The 21,345-nt window shown below is 32.6% G+C and overlaps 1 protein-coding gene across 4 annotated transcripts in view; it reads right to left on the bottom strand.

Annotated features, from left to right (window-relative positions):
• Positions 1 to 21,345, bottom strand: part of ERBB4 (erb-b2 receptor tyrosine kinase 4) — a 1,320,366-nt gene that overhangs the window by 39,381 nt on the left and 1,259,640 nt on the right. For all 4 annotated transcript variants that reach the window (XM_031963609.1, XM_031963611.1, XM_031963608.1 and 1 more), the window contains exons 21-25: positions 19,315 to 19,470; positions 17,531 to 17,606; positions 9,020 to 9,166; positions 6,792 to 6,889; positions 5,373 to 5,543 (exon numbers count right to left, since the gene is read on the bottom strand). In XM_031963609.1, coding sequence (XP_031819469.1) covers positions 5,373 to 5,543; positions 6,792 to 6,889; positions 9,020 to 9,166; positions 17,531 to 17,606; positions 19,315 to 19,470 — 648 coding nt within the window. The remainder of the gene's footprint in view (positions 1 to 5,372; positions 5,544 to 6,791; positions 6,890 to 9,019; positions 9,167 to 17,530; positions 17,607 to 19,314; positions 19,471 to 21,345) is intronic.

Raw genomic sequence — 21,345 nt, 5'->3', positions numbered from 1 at the left:
ATATATATATATATATATATACACACACACATATATATTTATATATGTATGTGTGGGTGTATATTCCCTTTTCTATACTCACAGAGCCAATATCCTGCTAGACACTCTTATGACTTCATGACTACTATCATTCAGTTGTTTTAGTCCTGTCTACATCTTTGTGATTCTGCCTGGTATTTTCTTGGCAAAGATATGTATGCCATTTCCTTCTCCAACTCCTTTTATAGATGTGACAAAGAGTATGCTCAGTGTCACATGGTTCTGAACTCATGAAGAAGAGGCTTCCTGACTCCAAATCTGGTACTCTATTTACCATACCATCTAGCCACCCTGACTTTATGACCAAATTCAATAGCTTTCTACTTGGTCTCATTACCTCTCCAGATCTTCCCCCCATTCAATCCATTCTCTAATCACCTATCATAGTGATTATCATGGAAATTTATTGAGTAGTGGAGATAATATGATCAAATTCACACTTTAATCATATTATCTCCACTACTCAATAAATTTCCATGAGTCTCTTTTATCTCTAGTATCAAATATAAAGTCTTTTGTTTGAACTTTAAAGGCTTTTATAATCTGGCTTCTTCCCACCTTTCTAGTCTTATTCTTCATTTTGAAGATGAGTAAAGCGATTCTTCATTCCCTTTCATGTACTCCATAATTCAGTTAAGTAGTATAATTGATAGATCACTGGGCTTGGAATCAGAAAAACTCATTTTCATGAGTTCAAATCCAGTCTATTTAATAGCTGTGTGCCTCCGGGCAAGTCACTTAACTCTGGTACTTTATCTGTAAAGTGATCTGGAGAAGAAAATCGCAAACCAATTCATTATCTTTGTCAAGAAATCCGCAAATGTATTCAAGAAGAGTTACACACAAATGAAATGAATGGACAAGAATGAAATCCACCTATACCAATCTACCTGCTATTCCTCAAATGACACATATCATCTCCCAACTATGTGTCTTTTTATCCCTCATGTTTAGAATTGTCTCCCTCTTCAATTCATGGATATTCTTGTTTCCTTCAAGTCTCAATTTAAATCTCACTCTCTTATCTTCAACTAGAGTGCCTTCTGAGATTACATTTCACTCACACTGTATATATTTTGTTTATACATATTGTTTCCAGTATTAGAATATGTGCCTCTTGAAAGCAGGAACTGTTTTTGCCTTTTCCAAAAAAATATATTTTCAACTCTTGGTATGGTGTCTGGCACAAAATAAGCACCTAATAAATACTTGTTGGCTAGTCACTTCACTACTCATTCCCCTCTCCATTAATGGAATCATCAAGGGAAATAGATATGGATATGTGAGGTGGTGGGAAATTCAAATAAATCTCCTCTCCCTTTCTTAGCCCATCTGAATATATAGACTTGACCAGGTTTGGGAATATATATGTGTACCTAAATATATGTACAGAGATACATAATATGTATATGTACATTAAAAAAAAGTTTCTTCCCTTCACTATTATCTATATCCCTCTATCTCCCATTAGCTCAGATAATTGAGAGCTAATTGATAAATGTCTGAATGCAGTGAAGCATATGTTCTTTCAAACTGCTCATCTTCAAAATGATGAAAAGATTCTATAACAAATGAAATTATGTTTTGCTCTATAAAACAATATTGAAGTTTTAACATTAGCTCCATGATATTAATATTTTAATTTAAAGTGCCTTAAGTGATATCAATTTATTTGATATTCTCACTCTTTATGAATACACTTACTATTACTATTTATTACACCAAACAAATATAAAACCAGGTCACACAAAGGGAAAAGGCCAAGACTGATTTACTTAAATGAATATGAATATACACAACACACATGCCTATAAGTGGTCAGAAAAAAAGTGATACAAAAACACTCTCAAGGTCTCTCAACTTTAGAATTGATTGTATGGCATGGGAGACACTGGCACTCATCAGAGAAGGTTCTGTACTCTATGAACAGAGCAGAATTGAATTAGCTCAGAAAAAAAAAAAAAGCTAGATGCCCAAAGTTAGAGAATCCAACCTACATATTCATATGGACTATTTGTGTCCAACCTGTGACAAAGCATTCTAAGCTCAGTGATCTGCCAGCCTAATCACTGATCTGGTCTGATCAGCCACAGTTGGACTGAATCTGATTCAATCTAACATAGTGATATCATTTTGGTCTTCTTCAAGAACAAAGAACAACAATCAACCAACCAACCAACCAACCAACTATATATAAGTAGAGATATGCACACACACACTATAAATCTGAGTGTGAAGCTGTCACTTAAATATCTTTTCTTTAAAGAAATCAGCCTATACTTAAATGAGTTATAGAGAGGAGTGCCAACAATTATTTTAAGACCCCTATTTAAAGAACAAAACATAAAATGATATATTTGCTAAATATAACGTTTTACAAAATTCATTCTGAACAAATTTTAAGAATCATGTTTTAGGTTTTATAAAAATTGATGTGTACACATCATTTACTTTTTATGAAAAATCATTACAATCATCAGTATTTGAGATACCTTCTAACCCCATTCCTTTGAATCTTTTATCTGTATTCCTCTTACTAATACAGAGAATATTAGAATAGCAAATAAATAAAATAATATTACTTAAAATAATAATCTTCAGTATAGTATAATTTATAGTCAATGGAAATAACCTCCTTATAAAGTGGTAATTGTGTAAGCACATTTGTCAATGATAATAATTAAAATATTACATGCAATGACACATGATAGGATGGAGGTGAAAGGAAACAAGAAAAATATGGAAATAAAATTTGGGATTCACAATTTAAGAACATGCCATCAAGAGACATATCATTCTCATTACCTAAATTAGATCATAGTAAATACCTAAAAGAAGGAGTAGGATTATTTAGTGATTTTAGGAGAATATAACTGAATTTTTCAGAAGGAAAATATTTTAGAACTAAGAAATATTGGAATAAGGAATGCTTACTAAAGGTAATTAGTAGTAGTTGCAACATAAGAGTAATACAACTCCAGGCATGGGAGGATAAAATATAGATTTCAATAGGGAGATTGGGTTTTTTTATTTTTATATTCACATAAATTGGTAGACATTTAAACAAAATCCTTGAAAGGAATAAGGCAAGATGTTTCTTGAGGCAAGATATTAGTGGAAAAAGGAATCAGAAGAAAGAATGATGATTGTAGCTCAAGTAAGTCTCCTTATGTGAGTCCTACTTTTACTCATTGTTTCCATGTAGTTAAGCTAAAAAATTCATTAAAAAATCATCTATTGAAGGGTGAATTAAACTGAATGAAGAATGAGGAATTAAGAAGTGTTCTTAAAATAACAACTAAAAAAAAAAAAGAACTTAGTGTCCTATTCCTAGAAAACTAATTTCTCAAAGTGACATTATTTCAACTAAAATATTTAATTTATCACTTATGTTCCAAATGCCATGGGCACAATTCCCATCATATGCCAGGGAATATCTATTTCCTGAATATACAGGAAAGAAAGTTGGCTATAACTTCTCTGACTCTTCCTACCCCCAAAATTCATATTCTTTCTTTGTTATCCCCTTTGGTGTTGCCAAAACATTCTCCTTAAATGTGACAAAAGAGGGGCTTATTGCTTTCAATATGACTGGTTCTTCTAGCTTTTTGGCAAAACTGATTTGAATCCTGGCAATGAACCTTCAAAGCCATTGCTAATTGCTGGGCTTTAAAATCCCAGAAATTAACTAGGTCAAAGAAATTCAGTAAAGAAGTTTAAAAAGAAATAAAATATACTTGGTCTCTGTCTTCCATTTCCTTCTTTCTAGAACCTAGGAGAGAATACTAGATATATTTACTTTTTCTGATTGCCAGTGGTATTTTTGAATTTAATAATAAAGTTAGGGAGGGGAAAAAGAGAGAAAGTGAAGAAAATATAGATGGGGTGATTTGGAACTTTCAAGACAGTTTTCTGACCATCAATGGTAAAGAAACTGCTGCTTTCCCTCTGAGAGATTCTACACAAGTACTTTCTGCCATTCTGAAAGAAGACAAAAGTATTTTATCTGAGAGAATGAGAAGGAAGTCAAAAGTCTTCTCTGCTTTCTGAACAAGGAAAGTTGTTTGTCACAGGGACAGATTTGTTACACCCAATAAAATGTGTCAGGGCCTTTGTCACACAATTTCATACTATCTAGTATATCCTTTCTTTTGAGGAATAAGGGAAGAGAAAATCATATGAATTATGTTGTTTATGTTCAATTTATAGATTCAGCTAATGATAGAACGTTTAATATAATGCTGGCTACTTGCAGTAGGCATTAATATATTCAATGGGGAGAAACAATTAAGATTTCTAAAAATATATATATTCCCATGAAGCTCTATTCCTGAAAAAAACACATTGTGGGAGAGATTCAGTAGTTTTGAAAAAGTGTGATTATTTAAGTTCACATAACTGCTTATTCTCAAATATTCCTGACCTACATCCTGAATAGAAAGATTTTTGTATCTCGTATCCTCAGGATTTTGGAACAAATTTACAATTTCTTTCTGTCTCCCTAACCCTTCTATATCTTGGTCCATATTTCTTTGTCCATCTATGTCTCTGTCTCTGTCTGTCTTTTTCCCTTCTTTTTCCTTTTATGAGAACATATCTCCCTGTCTTGCTGGGCTGGAAGTATAATGATTACTCACAAGTCCAGTCTCAATGGACTTTGATTGTTGTAATTGAATGGAAGCTTTTTCTTCCTTCTCTTCTCTCTGGGATTGGTTTGATACTTCTTATCCAATTTGATTAAGGCTATACCTACTTTTAGAAGCTCAAGATTTGGATAAAAAATAGGTGTCAAAATCTGATCTGATCGATACAATCAGAATACAGTCAATACAGTCAGAAATTCTCAGCTAAAGAAATCTACAGCCTCAGTGTCTCCAGAACCAGAGATAACGGTTTTGTGTCACCTTGCCTGGATCATAATCTCAAGCCTTTTATTGGAAGATTAATTTTGAATTTTCATGTATGTTTAGCCAAATAGTATTCTAATGGAATAACATTTAGATAAATAGCCTTCCATTTCAAATTTCATTTTAGCACATTTCCTCAGAATTAGGTATCCTCTTTTATATAAATTTGCCCTTCATATTTATTCTTTTGACATCCTGAAGAAAATTCAAAGTCCAAACAAGAATATCTCCTCTGGAATTGTGAGAATGGTTACATAGCACCTTCTTACCTTTTATCCTCATCTTTTGATCTATAATTCTTTCTGATCTCTTTTAATTTCCTGGATTACATAATAAAAACTCACAGCTATATTAAAGTTTGTTACATTACTTTCCAAAAATGACAGTGCATTTAGAAATTTTTGATGTTTAGTTATTGTTTCTTACCCTATTAGAGTCAATTCTTGCTCTGGATGTATAGATAGGTGGTGGGATGTTGAAGGCTTGAGGGACTAAGTATTCCTCAGCATCCATCATATCTTCCAGGTCCTCTTCATCCAAGAGATTCTGGAAAAACTTGCTATCATTTGGACTAGGAAGCTTCATACGATCATCACCCTAAATGCATAACCCATGTGGTAGAAAAAAAAAGGATATGTCATTTTCATTGTTTTTTGTCTCAATTTAATCATAAGACTTTTTGCTCATATTTATATAGTAAAGTAATAGCTTACAAGAAAATGTTTTCATTTATTAAAAACTGATTTCCTCAAATATTTATTATGTTAAAGATATGCTGAAAGATTCTTGGAGGTAGAGGAAAATGCTTCAAAAACCTGCTAGGTTATCAATTTACAAAAGGTTTTCAATGTGATGACATATAGATAAAGTCGCATAATAATTTTCTGACACTACTGGCATTAGAGAATGTTATCTTAAAATAACAATTTAGATTTGACATCCCAGCTTTAGGAAACTTTTTGTTTCATAATTCTTCTTGAAAAAAGCTGAACATTTCTAAAACTATCCTTTTCCTCTCTTATTTTATCTATCTCAACATCTTAATAACCAAATATGCTCTTACTGAGACATCTTATTACTGAGATTTGTTGCCTTACCAATAAAGAGCCATAATTATTTTTAAGTTAACTAACCTAATGTTTAAATGTGAAAGTAACATAAATTATTACTTATTAAATTCCCATAATAATTATAAAAAAAGAAATAAGAAGTACTTCCCCTCAAAAAAGATGAATGTAATTCATCTTTTTAAGAATTCCTTAATCGGAATTTTGGAATATAATAAGCTATATATATTTGATCTTCTATTCTATCTGTTGTTTTTAATTTAATTCTATTTCATTTCACTTTATCTCAGTTATTTCCTTGATACTCAAGAAAGGGAAAAGACAATCTAAAAAAATATTTTTTTCCTGGAAATCACACTTCAATATGTTGAATATTTTGAGTTATTGCCTTCAGGGAAAAAAAAATAAACTCACTTCCCTGTGCTTCTGAAGTTTGTAAAATAAAAGACAGAGATAAGGAGGATGCTTAGAAAACTTTGCTGAGGGTCAAAATAATTTGTGATTATGGTAAATTATCATCTAGTTGTTCAATCCCAGAAGCAGTTAAACATTTAGGTAACATTCTTATAAGTTATGCTAATCACTGTGAACAGTAGTTCTTTTCCATAAACATCCATTTCTTTAGTTAAAATTGGATGAAATCCTGGCTAACAGGGAATGTTTATATAATGGAGATTTTCTTCATATTTTGCATTTAATTTGAATGTTGTTGAGGTAACTACCTAAAGAAAAGTATTTCATCATTCAAAGTAAAAAGTCTTCTTTTAAATCTGCTTACCTGAATGACTAGGTATCGTTGAGGGTCACGAGCCATTCTGGAAAATTCAGCGGCCAGTTCTTTGAATTTAGGTCTACTGTCAGCATCAATCATCCAACCTAGAAATGTACAGAGATATGAGAAAATAGTCAATGGCTAAATGATTTCCTAATAAAAGGAAATTTCAGCATCCCAGTGACTCTGACAGCTAAAGGGTAAACACTTTTCATGTTTCCAGTAAACAAAACCTAAGAGCTACCTACATGTAAAAACAATAGTCAACTGGGGTGAAATAAGCTATCTGAATTCATTATTTGAACTGTGCTAACCATAATAGGCTCTGAAATAACATAAGATAAAAGCATCTTTGTCTCTGGCCTTTTTTTTAAAACCTTCTTTGTCCCCTTACTGAAAAATTTGTCTGAATCTTCTTGAAATATGTAACCCTGACTAAAACCAGGAATCAGTAGAACGACATGGCATCTAAATATCTGTTTTTTTTTTCTGTGTCTTTTTTATAGCCATTTTGCATTTATGTTAGGGAGGGGTACAGATATAAAGAAGGAATTCAGTAAGTGATGGGAGAAAGGCAGAATTTTGTTAGCATTAAAGCAAGTAGAAAAGGTAAGAAGTACAAGAAACATATTGCCTCTGTTTCTTTTTTGTCCCCCAGCAGGAAAAGCAAATGCAAAATGATCAGTACTTTATGTTCTGCAAGGTCCATTAGCTTATCTTAGTGCTAGCCTTTTCTAGCACAAAGATCAAATCAGCCATTTTCAAGGTATATATTATTATTTAGCTGGAAGTCTAGATAAAGTGGGTTTTATCTCCCCAGGCTCTATTTGGTTGATGAGATGACCAGAGTAAAAAGCATCAACGTTTCCTCCCTCCTCCTTTCTCCCCCAATACACTTTTTTTGGTCACTTGGAGTCCTTAACTGCAAGGTTAAGAGTATGCATTAGACAAAAATTTAACCTACATCAGCATCATTTTGCTGCCATGTCCCAATGCATGTATCCTACTATCCTAGTTAAGAGAGATATTTACAATTTCTGCCATCCTTCTTTCTTGTTTTCTTCTTCCCCCTTGCTAGCCTTTCCCAATCTTTGGAATATAATATTAGTTCAGTAAAAAAAAAATCTTCATTTTTCAGTGGTTCACTTTTTCCCTCAAATCTGCCTTTATGACTTCAGGTATATGTATAATACAAAATTGACTATTGTCATTTCAAAGCTGATGAATTACTGAGATTTTCTAGGATTTCCACTTACTATTTGAACTAGAGGCAGTTAACTTGAAAATAGAGGATCACTTTCTTTCTAGTTAAATATTAAGTAAATAGAAATATGCTTTGTAGTAAAGGGCATGTTGACCTGTACTGGAAAACAAATTCTTTAGTTCTTCCTCCCTGTCAAACTGTATCACACATGTCATGAATATAAATCTAGGCATAACCGGGCCCAAAGTCTCTTATTAATAAGATGCTTATTCACCTTCACCAGTCTGGTTCTTTGCTAGCTCCATATAAATCAAAAAGAGGAAAGACCCAGATCATATAGGAAAGATGGCTGTATGTTAATCTCCCTTAAATTAAGTCAAAAACACCTGAGACTTTCCTAATTCTATTTAAATTAGAAGTCTGGGCTTTGAAAACACATTTACAATGTGTACTTAGAAGGAAAATTAAAAGGAAAGGGGGAAAGAGGGCAAAGCTATGAAAAGTCCAGTTGTAAACAAATTATCAACTGGAACAAAAGTAAACATTCATAACCTTTTGTTCTCACAAGGGTCAATCACCCAAATCCTCTTTGTTACTAAAGCTGTGAAGCTTTTTTCATTTAATTCCATTTTCATTAAATACCATATTCAAGATTTCTTCTCAAATATGTAAGGCCCTTATTTAGAGCCTGATTTTTTTCTTGAAAAAAATTTATCCATTTAATCAGGTTTAATTATATTTTCTTATGACATTCAACTTGATTGTCATGGAAAGATAAGAATAATGAGAGCAGTTAAAATTTTATCATTTTACCTCTATAACATGGAAGTATGGCAACATTACTAATTAATTATAAGGAGGGAAAGCTAATTAGACCTTTTATGGATAAATCCATGCTCTTCAAATACAAAATTCATATATTTTGTTGACATTGTATGGAGTAGTCTAAGAAAAATTAATTGCAAGAATTTTAATATATTTCACAACTTAAAAGGATTGAACCCCTGTTAAGAGAATTTAGCAACCTTACATTTGACCATGACCATATAAACATCGATGGTGCAGATAGGAGGCTGGGGCAAGCGTTCCCCTTTCTCTAATAAATCTGGTATTTCTCTTGTTGGGATTCCATCATAGGGCTTTCCACCAAAAGTCATTAGTTCCCAAATGGTAACCCCTAAAAATAAAAGAAATAAAATTCTTACTTAAATAAATACAAATCACTTTTATTTGAATGACAATATAGGAGGTCAATATAAAATATTTTATTCAGTGTAAAAGCAGAATTTGCCAACATTATTTCCTTTTAAAAGCTTAAAGTGCTAATATGTGTACTATTTCATTGATCTTTGTGAAGCAGATTAGGTGAATTATATTATTTTCAGTTTTCAGATAGAAGATGTGAAAAACAGATTTCTCTATAAATTGGTTTATCTAAGGTCATCAAATAAATTACTAATGAAGCATGGAAAGTAGCTTTGGAAAGTATGTTGGGGATTAGGGGAACTGAAAATTATGGAATTTGGAGAGGAAGAAGGGTTAGAGAAGTATAATTAAAGATCTCATCATCAGACCTCCATCTTTTTATCATCATAAAGATGATAAAATGCCTTGTAATGATAAAGTTGCAAATTCGGATCACAGAAATTGGTGGAAAAAAGATGAGGTCATCTATATAACCAGTGAACGGACATTTAATAAGTGCATACTCTGTGCTAAATGTCAAATGAAAAATGAAAGACTGCCCTCAATGAAGCTAAATTCTATTGAGGAAGGTAACATGGAGGGAGAGAGACAAAGAGACAAAGAAAGAAAAACAGAGAGAGATTGTATGTATAGATGGATAGAGACTGATATAAATAGGGTTATACATATATTAGTTATTTAGTCAGCAGTTATTAATTGAGCAATACTGTGCAAAGCACTAGCATACAAAGACAGCTAAATATAGTCCCTGCTCTCTTAAAACTTTGATTCTAAAGGGAAAGAAACATGAAAATAACTACATAGACTCAAGAAGTGAAGAAGGAACATAATATCAGAAGAGAGAGCTCCAGCAGCTGAGGGGATTTGGAAAGACCTTTTTTAGAAGGTGAAAATTGAACCAGAAAAAAAAAAAATTGGGAAGAGGGAGAACTTCATAAGCATGGGGGATAGTCAGTGCAAAGTCAGGAAACAAAGGATGGAATGATATACATGAGAAACATCAAGTAAGCTACTATGTTTCCATTATCCAATCAGTGGAGGATTTAAAGGTAGAAAGCTTATCTTGAAAGCAAAAGAATTTTGGGACCTTCCAAATCTACAAATTCATAAATGATTTCTGGTTGTTGGTATGATTGAAAATATCATCATCTTGTGGCCAACCTAAAGTTGTGTTAAACTGACCAGAAAATCTTCAACAGTCAGTACCATGATCGGATAAGAACTAAAATTTTAATTTACTGGCATATTATTTTTTAATGTTAAATGAACATGACTTTTTATGTGGAGTCATGTCAAATGAAAAAATAGGTGAGTATTTGGACTTCTCTACATAAAATGGAAAGTTCAATGCCAAAATATCTAAATGGTCTTTCCTGTTTATTCACTCATTCATTCACTCACTTAATTCCCAATATGAGCAAGCATTGAGGAAGAATGTTAGCAGGAAAATGGCATATATTATAGTACATTGGAATAGACATGTTATACCCTAAAAGTCACTGAAAGCCAAAAATGAAAATCATAAACTATGAGTAGAGGTTAAAAAATTAGAAGTCTTTCTAAAAGGAAAAAAAAAAAGGATTAGAATGTATAAACCCTATAGGCTCAAAGGAGATCAAACAAGATGTTCAAGAACCTTTAAATCCATGATATAGGAGAATTCATTGAACAATTTAATGTGTTTATACTTGAAGAAGAGAAGAGTCAGGAGCATGTGATCACTGACTTCAAGAATCTGAAGAGCTATCTTGAGAATTATAGCTTAGATTTGTTCAATTCGGTACCAAAAGGCAGAACAAAGTGTAATGGGCTGAGGCTTGAGTTGATGCACTGAGGTCCCAAGCACATGAGGCTAAATAGTAATTGGACTATACTCTATTAATATACATGCTTGGATAAAGATTGGCCCCCGCCCACTCTCTGTGCAAGTCCTGATGTGTTGTATAGGAAATGACGATTTTGGTGGGTGGAGGCAGAGAGACAGGAAGAGAGGCGGGGAGAGATTGAGCCTGGGTTCCATGCTGGGTTCCAGCAGCTGCTGGTCGTGTGGCTTCTGGTTTAGCTAGCTTCTTGACTCAGCTGCACACATTGCTACTGCCCATTCCCTTCCACCTCTGATCTTGCTTCATTGAGAATAAAGATTGATGATTTTCCCCTAACCTGATTTCCTGACTCTGGCTGATTTTAAAATATGCGATCTTCACAACAAAGAGCAATGGATAAAAAATTGTAAAGGGGTAAATTTAGGCTTTGTTATAGAAAACCAAACAAAGTAACAGAGCTGTCCCCATATGGAAAAACCTCCTCAAACTGCAGTAGATTCGCACTCCTTGGAAAGTTTTAAGCAAAGTCTGGATAGTTTCTTGGCAGGTATACTACAACAGGTATTTCTTTCACACAAAAGTTGGGTAGATGGCCACTGAGTTAGAAAGAAGACTGATTCCCAAATTCTGTTTTTGTAATATTTTGATATATGTTTTTTTCCAAGGCTCTTTTCAACAGTGAGGTATTTTAGGCCAATTCCAATAGACTTGTGATGGAGAAAGCCATCTGCATCCAGAAAGAGAACTGTCAGGACTGAAAGTGGATCATGGCTTAGTATTTTAACCTTTTTTGTTGTTGTTTGCTTGCCTTTTCTTTTCTTTCTCATTTTTTTTCCTTCTCGATCTGATTTTTCTTCTATAGTATAATTGTGAAAGTATGTATAAGGAGAATTACACATGTATAACATATATTGGATTATTTATTGTATAGAGTAGGGGAAGGGGAAAGGGAGGTAGAACAAATTTGGAACACAAGGTTTTGCATTGGTGAATATTAAAAACTATCTTTGCATGCATTTTGAAATTAAAAAGCTATTATTAAAATATTAAATTTAATTTCTAAATATAAATAATCCAAGACTTTATTGGAATAAATGTCATATGACATCATTTAACATTAAATTCTGGGCAAACTATGGAGTTGTGAACAAATCCAACCGTTTTGGAGAGTAGTTTGGATCTATGCTCAAAAAGTTATCAAACTGTGCATACCCTTTGATCCAGCAGTGTTACTACTGGGCTTATATCCCAAAGAGATTATAAAGAAGGGAAAGGGACCTATATGTGCACGAATGTTTGTGGCAGCCCTTTTTGTAGTGGCTAGAAACTGGAAACTGAATGGATGTCCATCAGTTGGAGAATGGCTGAATAAATTGTGGTATATGAATATTATGGAATATTACTGTTCTGTAAGAAATGACCAACAGGATGATTTCAGAAAGGCCTGGAGAGACTTACACGAACTGATGCTGAGTGAAATGAGCAGGACCAAGAGATCATTATATACTTCAACAACAATACTATATGATGACCAGTTCTGATGGACCAGGCCATCCTCAGCAACGAGATCAACCAAATCATTTCCAATGGAGCAGTAATGAACTGAACCAACTACGCCCAGAGAAAGAACTCTGGGAGATGACTAAAAACCATTACATTGAATTCCCAATCCCTATATTTATGCCCACCTGCATTTTTGATTTCCTTCACAAGCTAATTGTACAATATTTCAGAGTCTGATTCTTTTTGTACAGCAAAATAACGTTTTGGTCATGTATACTTATTGTGTATCTAATTTATATTTTAATGTATTTAACATCTACTGGTCATCCTACCATCTAGGGGAGGGGGTGGGGGGTAAGAGGTGAAAAATTGGAACAAGAAGTTTGGTAATTGTTAATGCTGTAAAGTTATCCATGCATATAACCTGTAAATAAAAGGGTATTAAATAAAAAAAATAAAATAAAATAAACTACTAGGTGATCAACATAAAAAAAAAATTCTGGGCAAACTTCAAAAAAAAAAGATTTTTTTGTCTAAGTCCCTCACTCTAAGTTTCTGAAATACAATAGCATCAGAGGAATAATGGGATAAAGGATGAAGCATCAGGTTTGAGGTAAGGAATATCTAAATTCAAAGTTATTCTCAGACACTTATTAACTTTGTGACCCTGGATAAGTGGTTTCACCTATTTATCCCAGTTTTCTTCTATAAAATGTGAATAAAAATGTTATTTTTTATCCTATCTTCCTGAGTTGTTGTGAGGATCAAATGAAATAATTATTATAAAGCACTTAGCATGATACCTGGAACATAGAAAATACTATATAAATGTTTTTGATGATGATGATGAAGATAATGATGGTGAAGACACACAGATAGATAGGTTTATTACTGTGTTAGAATGTTAGACAGGTTAGGGAGCTAAGTGCCATTGATAGATGAATAAAGGAATATATCAATATGTTGTTATACAAAATTTTAATGTTTCATCTAAATAATAGATATGTTGTTAAGACAGAACAAGTGTGAATAAGGAAGCTAAGTAGTAAGATGTGATAAAGAAGTCTAGTCAGTAAGTTAGCTGGTCAAAGAATGTGTACTGACACATTTATTAAGTGCTTATCACATGCCAAATACTGTACTAAGCTCTAAGGTTACAAAGAAATATAAAAGACAGTCTGCTCTTAAGAACTTCACAACCTAATGAGGAATACAATATGCAAGCAACCATATAAAAACAAGATATATACAGGATGTATTGGGAATAACCAACAAGGAAAAGTCACTAGAATTAAGGAAAATCAGGAAAGGTTTGTTGAAGAAGGTAGGAGTTTAGCTGCAACTTGAAGGAAGCCAGGATGTAGCATTGAAGAGGGAGAGAATTCTAGACTGCTTAAATTCTTCTTCTGTCAAGAAGCTTTCACTGGTTATCCTAGTTATACATGATCTTTATTCCATCAATAACATATAGTACTCTGCATTACCTGTTATATGCTACTCTGAAATATACATATTATATAATTATCTTATAATAACTATTTAGTATTTAATATTTTTTCAATAAATCAACAAGCATTTATTAAATGACTACTTTGTGTCAGGAATATAATATTTGTGTTATATCCCCCAATATGATATGATAAGTTATATGAGGGAAGGGACAATGCTTTAGTTATCTCTGTTGTATTTCCCTTAGTACCTACCATTATGGTTTGCAAAATGTAATTTGCAATTGATTAATAAATGACTCTAAAAAAAAACAAAGAGAAAAATAGCCTTTATCCTTACTATAAATCTAAGTCTAACAAATGAATTATTACTTCCCTAAACTCTGGAACATTGATTTTATATACAAAGGCAGATATGTACTGAATGTTAGCCAACAGTTGATGTCAAAATTAGTCAGCTAATCTTAACATAAATTATAAACCAGACTTAACTTGAAACATATATACTATACATACAAGATGACTCAAACTTTTACTCCACAAATGTAATTGCTACTTTGCAATATAGACAAAGACACATTTAAAAGTGTTTTTAATTAGGAGTGTGTGTGTGTGTGTGTGTGTGTGTGTACATACATACATACATACATACATATATGTATATTCAAGTGGGTTGAGATGGGCAAGTTCTGAAACAGCAATTGTAGAGGAAAAGTGCTTGGTCTATAAGCAGGAAGTGTCTATTAGCTGATCTATTAATTAGAGCCAGGTTTACATTTCCATTGCCAACAGCAATCTCTTATTTGTTTGAACTGAGATCTCCTTGGTTTGTTTCAGTGGTTGCCTGATAAAAGGAAATTATATGCTTTAGTTTTCCCAGAATGTGTAAATGGCACAGTTTGACATTTCCTTCTATGACCTAGTGTAGCTCTAAATTTTAAGAAATTATAGGTCCCTTATTAACAATATTTCTTAAGTTTCAGTGTACAGAGCTAATAGATACCGAGGCAATGAGGACTGGGAAATATTTTGCACAGGAGGAAGAAGTGATCAGAATTTTATTTTAGGAAAATTACATGGAGAGAAAAGTAAAGGGTGGATTAAAAAGAAAAGAGATTAGAGGCAAGAAGTCCAGATAGAAGGCTATTATAAGAGGTAAGAGAAGATAGGACCCTAAACAATAATGATATCAATATGGATGGGAAGGAAGAGAAATGTAAGGAACATTTTAGAGGTAATGAAAGAGGAAAACAGAATTTGAAATGACATTTTTTTTTTAGTCAGGCCACTGGAAGTATTACAGTATCAAGAGATAGAGAGAGGGAAGTAGAAAGCGTGGCTTTTTGAGAAATTCAGTTTGAAGCATGCTAAGTTTGAGATATGTAGAATATTGAGGTAGAAATAATCAAGAAAGTTTTAAATATGGAACTGGAGCTCTGAGAGAAAATGCAGACTCAAAATAGACTTCCTGGTCATCTATATTGAAATAATAATTGAAGTTAATTGAGGGTTTGCCATTGATAAGACAAAGAGTAAACAGAATCTGAATAAATAATTGCTAATAAACTATTAGCAGAAACATAAAATACAATTACCAGGTGCCATGATCTTAAGAAGTTGAAAAAGTAGCACGATAAAAATGAAATGACTAGTCTGAAGTTAGAAAATTAAGTAAGCTTTTTGTTTTTGTCTTTTTTTTTTTTTTTTTTTTTTTTTGCTCTTTGTTTCCAATATGGCTTTCTTCAAGTCAAAACTTTTCTGTAACTTTTCTGTAGGATTCTGTAGGATGAAGCCCTGAACAAAAACATTGTGAAGCATCCCCTCTATGTCCAATGATATATTTCTATAATACCTCTATGGGGTTAAACACAGGAGGCTTCATGTAAAAGGGGAATTATGTACTGAATAAATTGTAAGCAAGCATAAAATCTCTCTTGCTTTTTCATCATTTAAGGATACCTACACATCATGGCAGATACATATTTATTTTTACAAAAATAAAGATGCTCCCAGTAGCAATTTTCCACTATGTGCATTGCTGAACAAGGTTATATCTGACTTTCTCTGTCTTGGAAGTCTCCAGGAATCATTGATGATATTTCTTAAAGCATTTTATGGATTTGGTTTGATGGTTTGTGCTGTTTCAAAATAGCACATACAAATACTTCTCTCTCTCTTTCTCTCCTTTTCTCTGAGCCCCTGGGATTTTGCATTCAACAAGAAGATAAATAATGTAGCAGAAGTAACAGAATTTCTCCCAAAAGACAAACTTTAATATTAAAAATGTGACTGCTTTCCCAACATTTTGTCTTCTTTTTTTTTAAAGGTCATTTAAAATTTGCCTGCAGCCTGTAATATATTTAGCAGGCTATCATTTCATATCCAGGAGATACAGGTAACATATTAAATGTGTATGTACAATATATGTATAGTATATACACACATGCATGATGTTTTCTCCCTCACTCTTTTCATTATCATATAACAAGCTTTATTTTATTTTATTTAGTTCCCCCCCAAACAAAATTTATCAAGCATTTTCTGCTGTAGTCTTCAAAATTATAGGTCAATAAAAGTTTGCATTTTCAAACAGATAGTAAAATTACAGGTGCATGAAGGTTAATAGGTTTTAACAAAAAAAAAAGGTAAATTAATTTACTTAGCAATAGTAATTTTCAGTAATCCCCTTTAAGTTAGGGTTGACATAAAATATTAAGCTACAGAAATAGTCAGGTAGATCTGGCTTTCAGTCACATACTATAATGGAGAGCAAACATCATGCTTAGTATTGATGATGGTAAACAGTTATTCTTACATAGCATGACTTTATTAAGGATGGTGTAACTCTATACTTATTCACTTATGGAATTGCTTAAGTGTCAAAAACTCTTAGAAGCTCATCCTAACATTATAGTTAAGAACAATTAAATTAGTGTCTTAAAATCCATCCAGCTTCAGTTCCAATTACACATCATCCAACCCTTCTGATTGCTCCCAAAGTTGTTTCCACAATTAAAATAAAGTCCATACTGAGTAAACTCTCCCTCACTTTCTAACTTCCTCTTTATTCAATGTTCTGCTCCATTATCTTCCATGTTTGTTCTGTTATGACAAATTCCCTTTTATCTGACTGTAGTACAGAAACTTCCATAAGCTAGAAAATGTTTTTTGACATTCATTGCTTTTAGAGTTGGATTTTCAAAGAGCTGTTGAAAATTATGGCCTTGAGGCATATGATTCCATGAATCTGTGCCTAAACTAAAAGAAGCTTCTTTTTTCCTCCCTGTCACAATGATCAGCCAAAGTGCTACCAGACTGAGCTACAGGCAGACAGCCCAGCAGGGAGGCTGCGATATTACATTTTAGTGAGTAGGGAAATAACACCGAAGACAGGTAAAGATACCATTTAGATTTATTTTTTTTTTAAAGAAAAGAAGAGAAAAAACTTAACTCCTTTAGGAAAAGAGACTTAATAAATATGTACCACTAGCACAATGAAATGACGACTTTAGAAGAGCTGAAAATCCTAAAGCCTTAAATCACAATCAGAAATTTACTAACCATAGCTCCAAACATCACTCTGATGGGTAAATTTCCTATAGTGGATACACTCCAGGGCCATCCATTTAATTGGCATCTAAAAAAATAATAAGGAAATGAGTTTTATAATTATACAAAAACAATTTTTTTTTCATTCCCCTAATTTGATTATTTTAATTTGTCTATACCTACTTCCATCTACATAGCTTTATTTATTTCCTAGGGCAGAAAAAAATGCACTGATGAAGGGTAGTTCATAAAATGCAATATCCTCTAGGAAGATACAGAACATGCTTTTTAAGCAACAAATATACTAGTCACCTGTCAATGTAAAATCAGATTAATATCATATCCATTCTATATTATAAATTCACAACATTGAATCTAAATTTCCTTTCTTAGGCTTGAAAAGGTGATCAGTTTTATTATCTATTTATTGCCTACTAGAAACTTTTGGAGATCATTATGGCTTCTCAAGCTTTTATCTTGCCCTACAACAGGTCTGTATGCATTAGATTATTTTCTAATCTCTTCTCCAATTCAAATCAGAGAACAGTGGCCTTGTCTTTATCCCTTATCCTAATTAACCATCTTAGAAAATGTGTACTGTTCAGAAGGGGAGCTGGACAAGAGAAAATGGATGGAAAACTTAGCGTGAATTCAGCACCATTGTTGGGAAAATATGTGAAAAAATATATACTTTCCTGTTGGGGGACAGAAGTATCTTCTCTATATATGATAAGAAGTATTATATAACTATTGCAATTAAATTCATTGGAACAAAAACACTTGTACTATGCAATTGAAAGTTAAAAATGAAAAAGGAATTTAAAATCATATGGGTTGGCTGCCCACCAAGGTGACATCAAGGTAACTCTCTGACAGAATTATAGCATTCAAAGAAAGGGAACAGCACCCATGTAGAAGGTAATTTCCCCTAAGGCAAGGACTTAGCACACTTTATAGACTACTGGACACTCTGTTAAAGAAGCAAGTTTAAAACACAAGTAGTTTGATAAAAGACGTAATGGTTCCTAGGTATTTAAAGCTGTAATGAATCTTACTTTAGACAAACTCTGTAGCTGTATATACTAAGCAGCAGTAAAGATATATGATTTATTCACTTCTGAGGCTTCTATGTAATCTTGCTATGGGATCTTAAGCCTTAACATTCCTAAGTATCTGGCTCTTGAAATTCAAAGTACATATATTCAATTTATTTTATGCTAATTCCGATTAGTCTAGAACAGATGAGGGTAAAAGTAAAGCAATGTTGTAAGATTAACACTGTTTATGAACGCTTTATTAACTTGACCTTTTAAAGAGTTTTGCATTTATAATGACATTTATAGGAAGTCTTAATGGGAAAAAATCACTTGCTAAAATTTTATAACCTACAGGTAAAACAACAAAATTCCGAATTTTGAAAAGTGAAGATAAATATGCATACCACATATGTTGGATATATAAATGGTTTTCCTTAAAACAGCTATATGTATATTTACATGATTTTTACCAAAAAAAAAATTAATCTGTTTCAGAGAAAATAAAAGAGCCTTGAATTGGCGGTCAGAAAACCAAAATTTTAATCTTAGTTCTACTTTTACCTTTTATGTGTCCTTAAATATGATTTTTTTCCTCCATGGGTCTCAACAAACCCATATGTAAAATCAGAAGATTTGAGAGCGTATTGCTAAGCTGCTTTCCAGTTCAAAAATCTATCCACATACCAATAAGCATTTATTAAGCTTATGAAATTAAGCATTTCATATTTATTGGTGTTGTTTTTAAAAAGGGATACTCACTTTCCCTCCATCAGCATTATATTCCTTCTCATCCCCTTCTAAGAGTCTAGCCAGACCAAAGTCAGTGATCTTTACATGGTTTGGTGACTTCACCAAGACATTCCGAGCTGCCAGGTCTCGATGAACAAGGCGCCTCTCTTCCAGGTACATCATTCCCTGTGAAAACAGCCAGTCCCAAACAATCATTAGTTATAGCCAGTGCTTTCCTTTTCTCCTCTACAACTGACTGATTTTGCCTTCTCTTGAAGGGACTTAATCTCTCCCAAATGAAGCATGAAGCATGGCTATTTTCAAAATTCTCAGTAAGCCATGGAAAAAAATAAATCCCCAGATGTTTCTTGACTTTTTCCCCATTAATAACATATAGGGAAGAATAAGATGCCTACATATGGGGATCGATGTTTCTTCATTTCTCTAAGTTTATACAACCTCTTATAAGAAGCCTCACTAATGGATCATCCAGGTAGGTGTCTAATCTGATAACACTACAGTTGACCATCTTATTGCCTCCTATTCACTTTATTCCCAAATAAAAGACTAACCTCATGCCTTAAAAAATTAAAATTAAAAAAATAATACCTTTACATGATTTTTGCAGTATCAAGATCATCACCAGTTTAGGCATATTAATTATATTAAAAAGGCCAGAATTCTTAAGGTATTAGAAGCCTATAATTTCATAAAGAAACTTGTATGACATTGGTAGTCATTATGAGAGTCTATAGATGAAATTATATATAATTACAAAATTACCCTCAAGGTATCCTTTAATATATTGGCTGCTGAAAACATATAAGGTCATTTCTTAATACCTATTGGTGAATAGCATGATTAAGAGCACATATAAACTGGGAAGTTCAGAGAGGTTCAACCAGCTATTAAAAAAGAAAAATAATATTTAGTATATATACATATATGCAGAAAATGAATAAATTCAAATCTTTCTATGGATTACAATTAGTTCTGCAAAAGGGAATCCAATAGCTTTCAAATAAACTTCAATGAAAATACTTTGGTTACATCAATAAGATAATTTCAGAAGTATATATTACATTGCACATCATTGAAGGTAAAAGATGATAGAATGGTGAGAGAATAATTAAAGGCAATCAATTTCCTTTATCAGTGAATTTCAGTGGCAACAGGCATCATTCAATATGGAACAGAATTATTATACAGATATGGATGGATGAATTGCTTTCTCATGCCAATTGCAAATCAATGCTGTTGGCAGTCAACATTAGAACTGCAGGACTTTGAAGGATTAACAATTTCTGACATCAAAACAAAAGCTGTAAAAAAACAGACATATAAATCACATAAAGTCAAGTAATTATAGACCATATACCAGCCATAGGAGAAAATAGAAGATTGCTTTAGATGACATCATGATCCAAACCCAGTATAAATGTCTGATAAACAATACTAATAAGAGATATTGCATAATATGATCCAATCAATCAGCAGCTGTGACACTCCATGAATTGGTATTATCTACAAATATCTGAAATCAACACTGAACTGAAGATTTATGTGCTGCTTTTCTTATTTCTTGAATACTGGTTTTCTTTAGGTCCTTCAAGATAGGCAATTCCTAGATGTTAGAGAGAAAAAAATAATATATATGTCTCCTACCAACTAAAGAAACATTGTCTTTGAAGTAAATTAAATTTCATGATTTTAAGGAAAATATTCTCCAATCTCAAAAACTGGTTTTGGAGCGGTTTAGTTTCATCATTGCTGGATAATTTACCAAATATGTTTTTAAAGTGACAGCAATACTAAAATCTCATTGTTTGGAATCATCAGAAAAGTACCTTTTAAATACTGACAAGAATTACAATGTACATTTTCATCTTCATTCAACATTAGGGGTTTGTGACTAAATCTTCTGTCAGTGAGACAAATACTTAACTATATTAAATGTGTGGCCATGGACAAGTCACTTTTTTTGTTATTAAGTCTAAATTCTGAAAGTGATCTGAAAAAATCTTGTCATCCTTTGTATGTAATCTTGGAGACGCAACCTCA

This window comes from Sarcophilus harrisii, chromosome 3, assembly GCF_902635505.1.
Source record: "Sarcophilus harrisii chromosome 3, mSarHar1.11, whole genome shotgun sequence".
Lineage (NCBI taxonomy): Eukaryota > Metazoa > Chordata > Mammalia > Dasyuromorphia > Dasyuridae > Sarcophilus > Sarcophilus harrisii.
The sequence above is the reverse complement of the archived record's forward strand: the minus strand, read 5'-3'. Positions and strand labels throughout refer to the sequence as shown.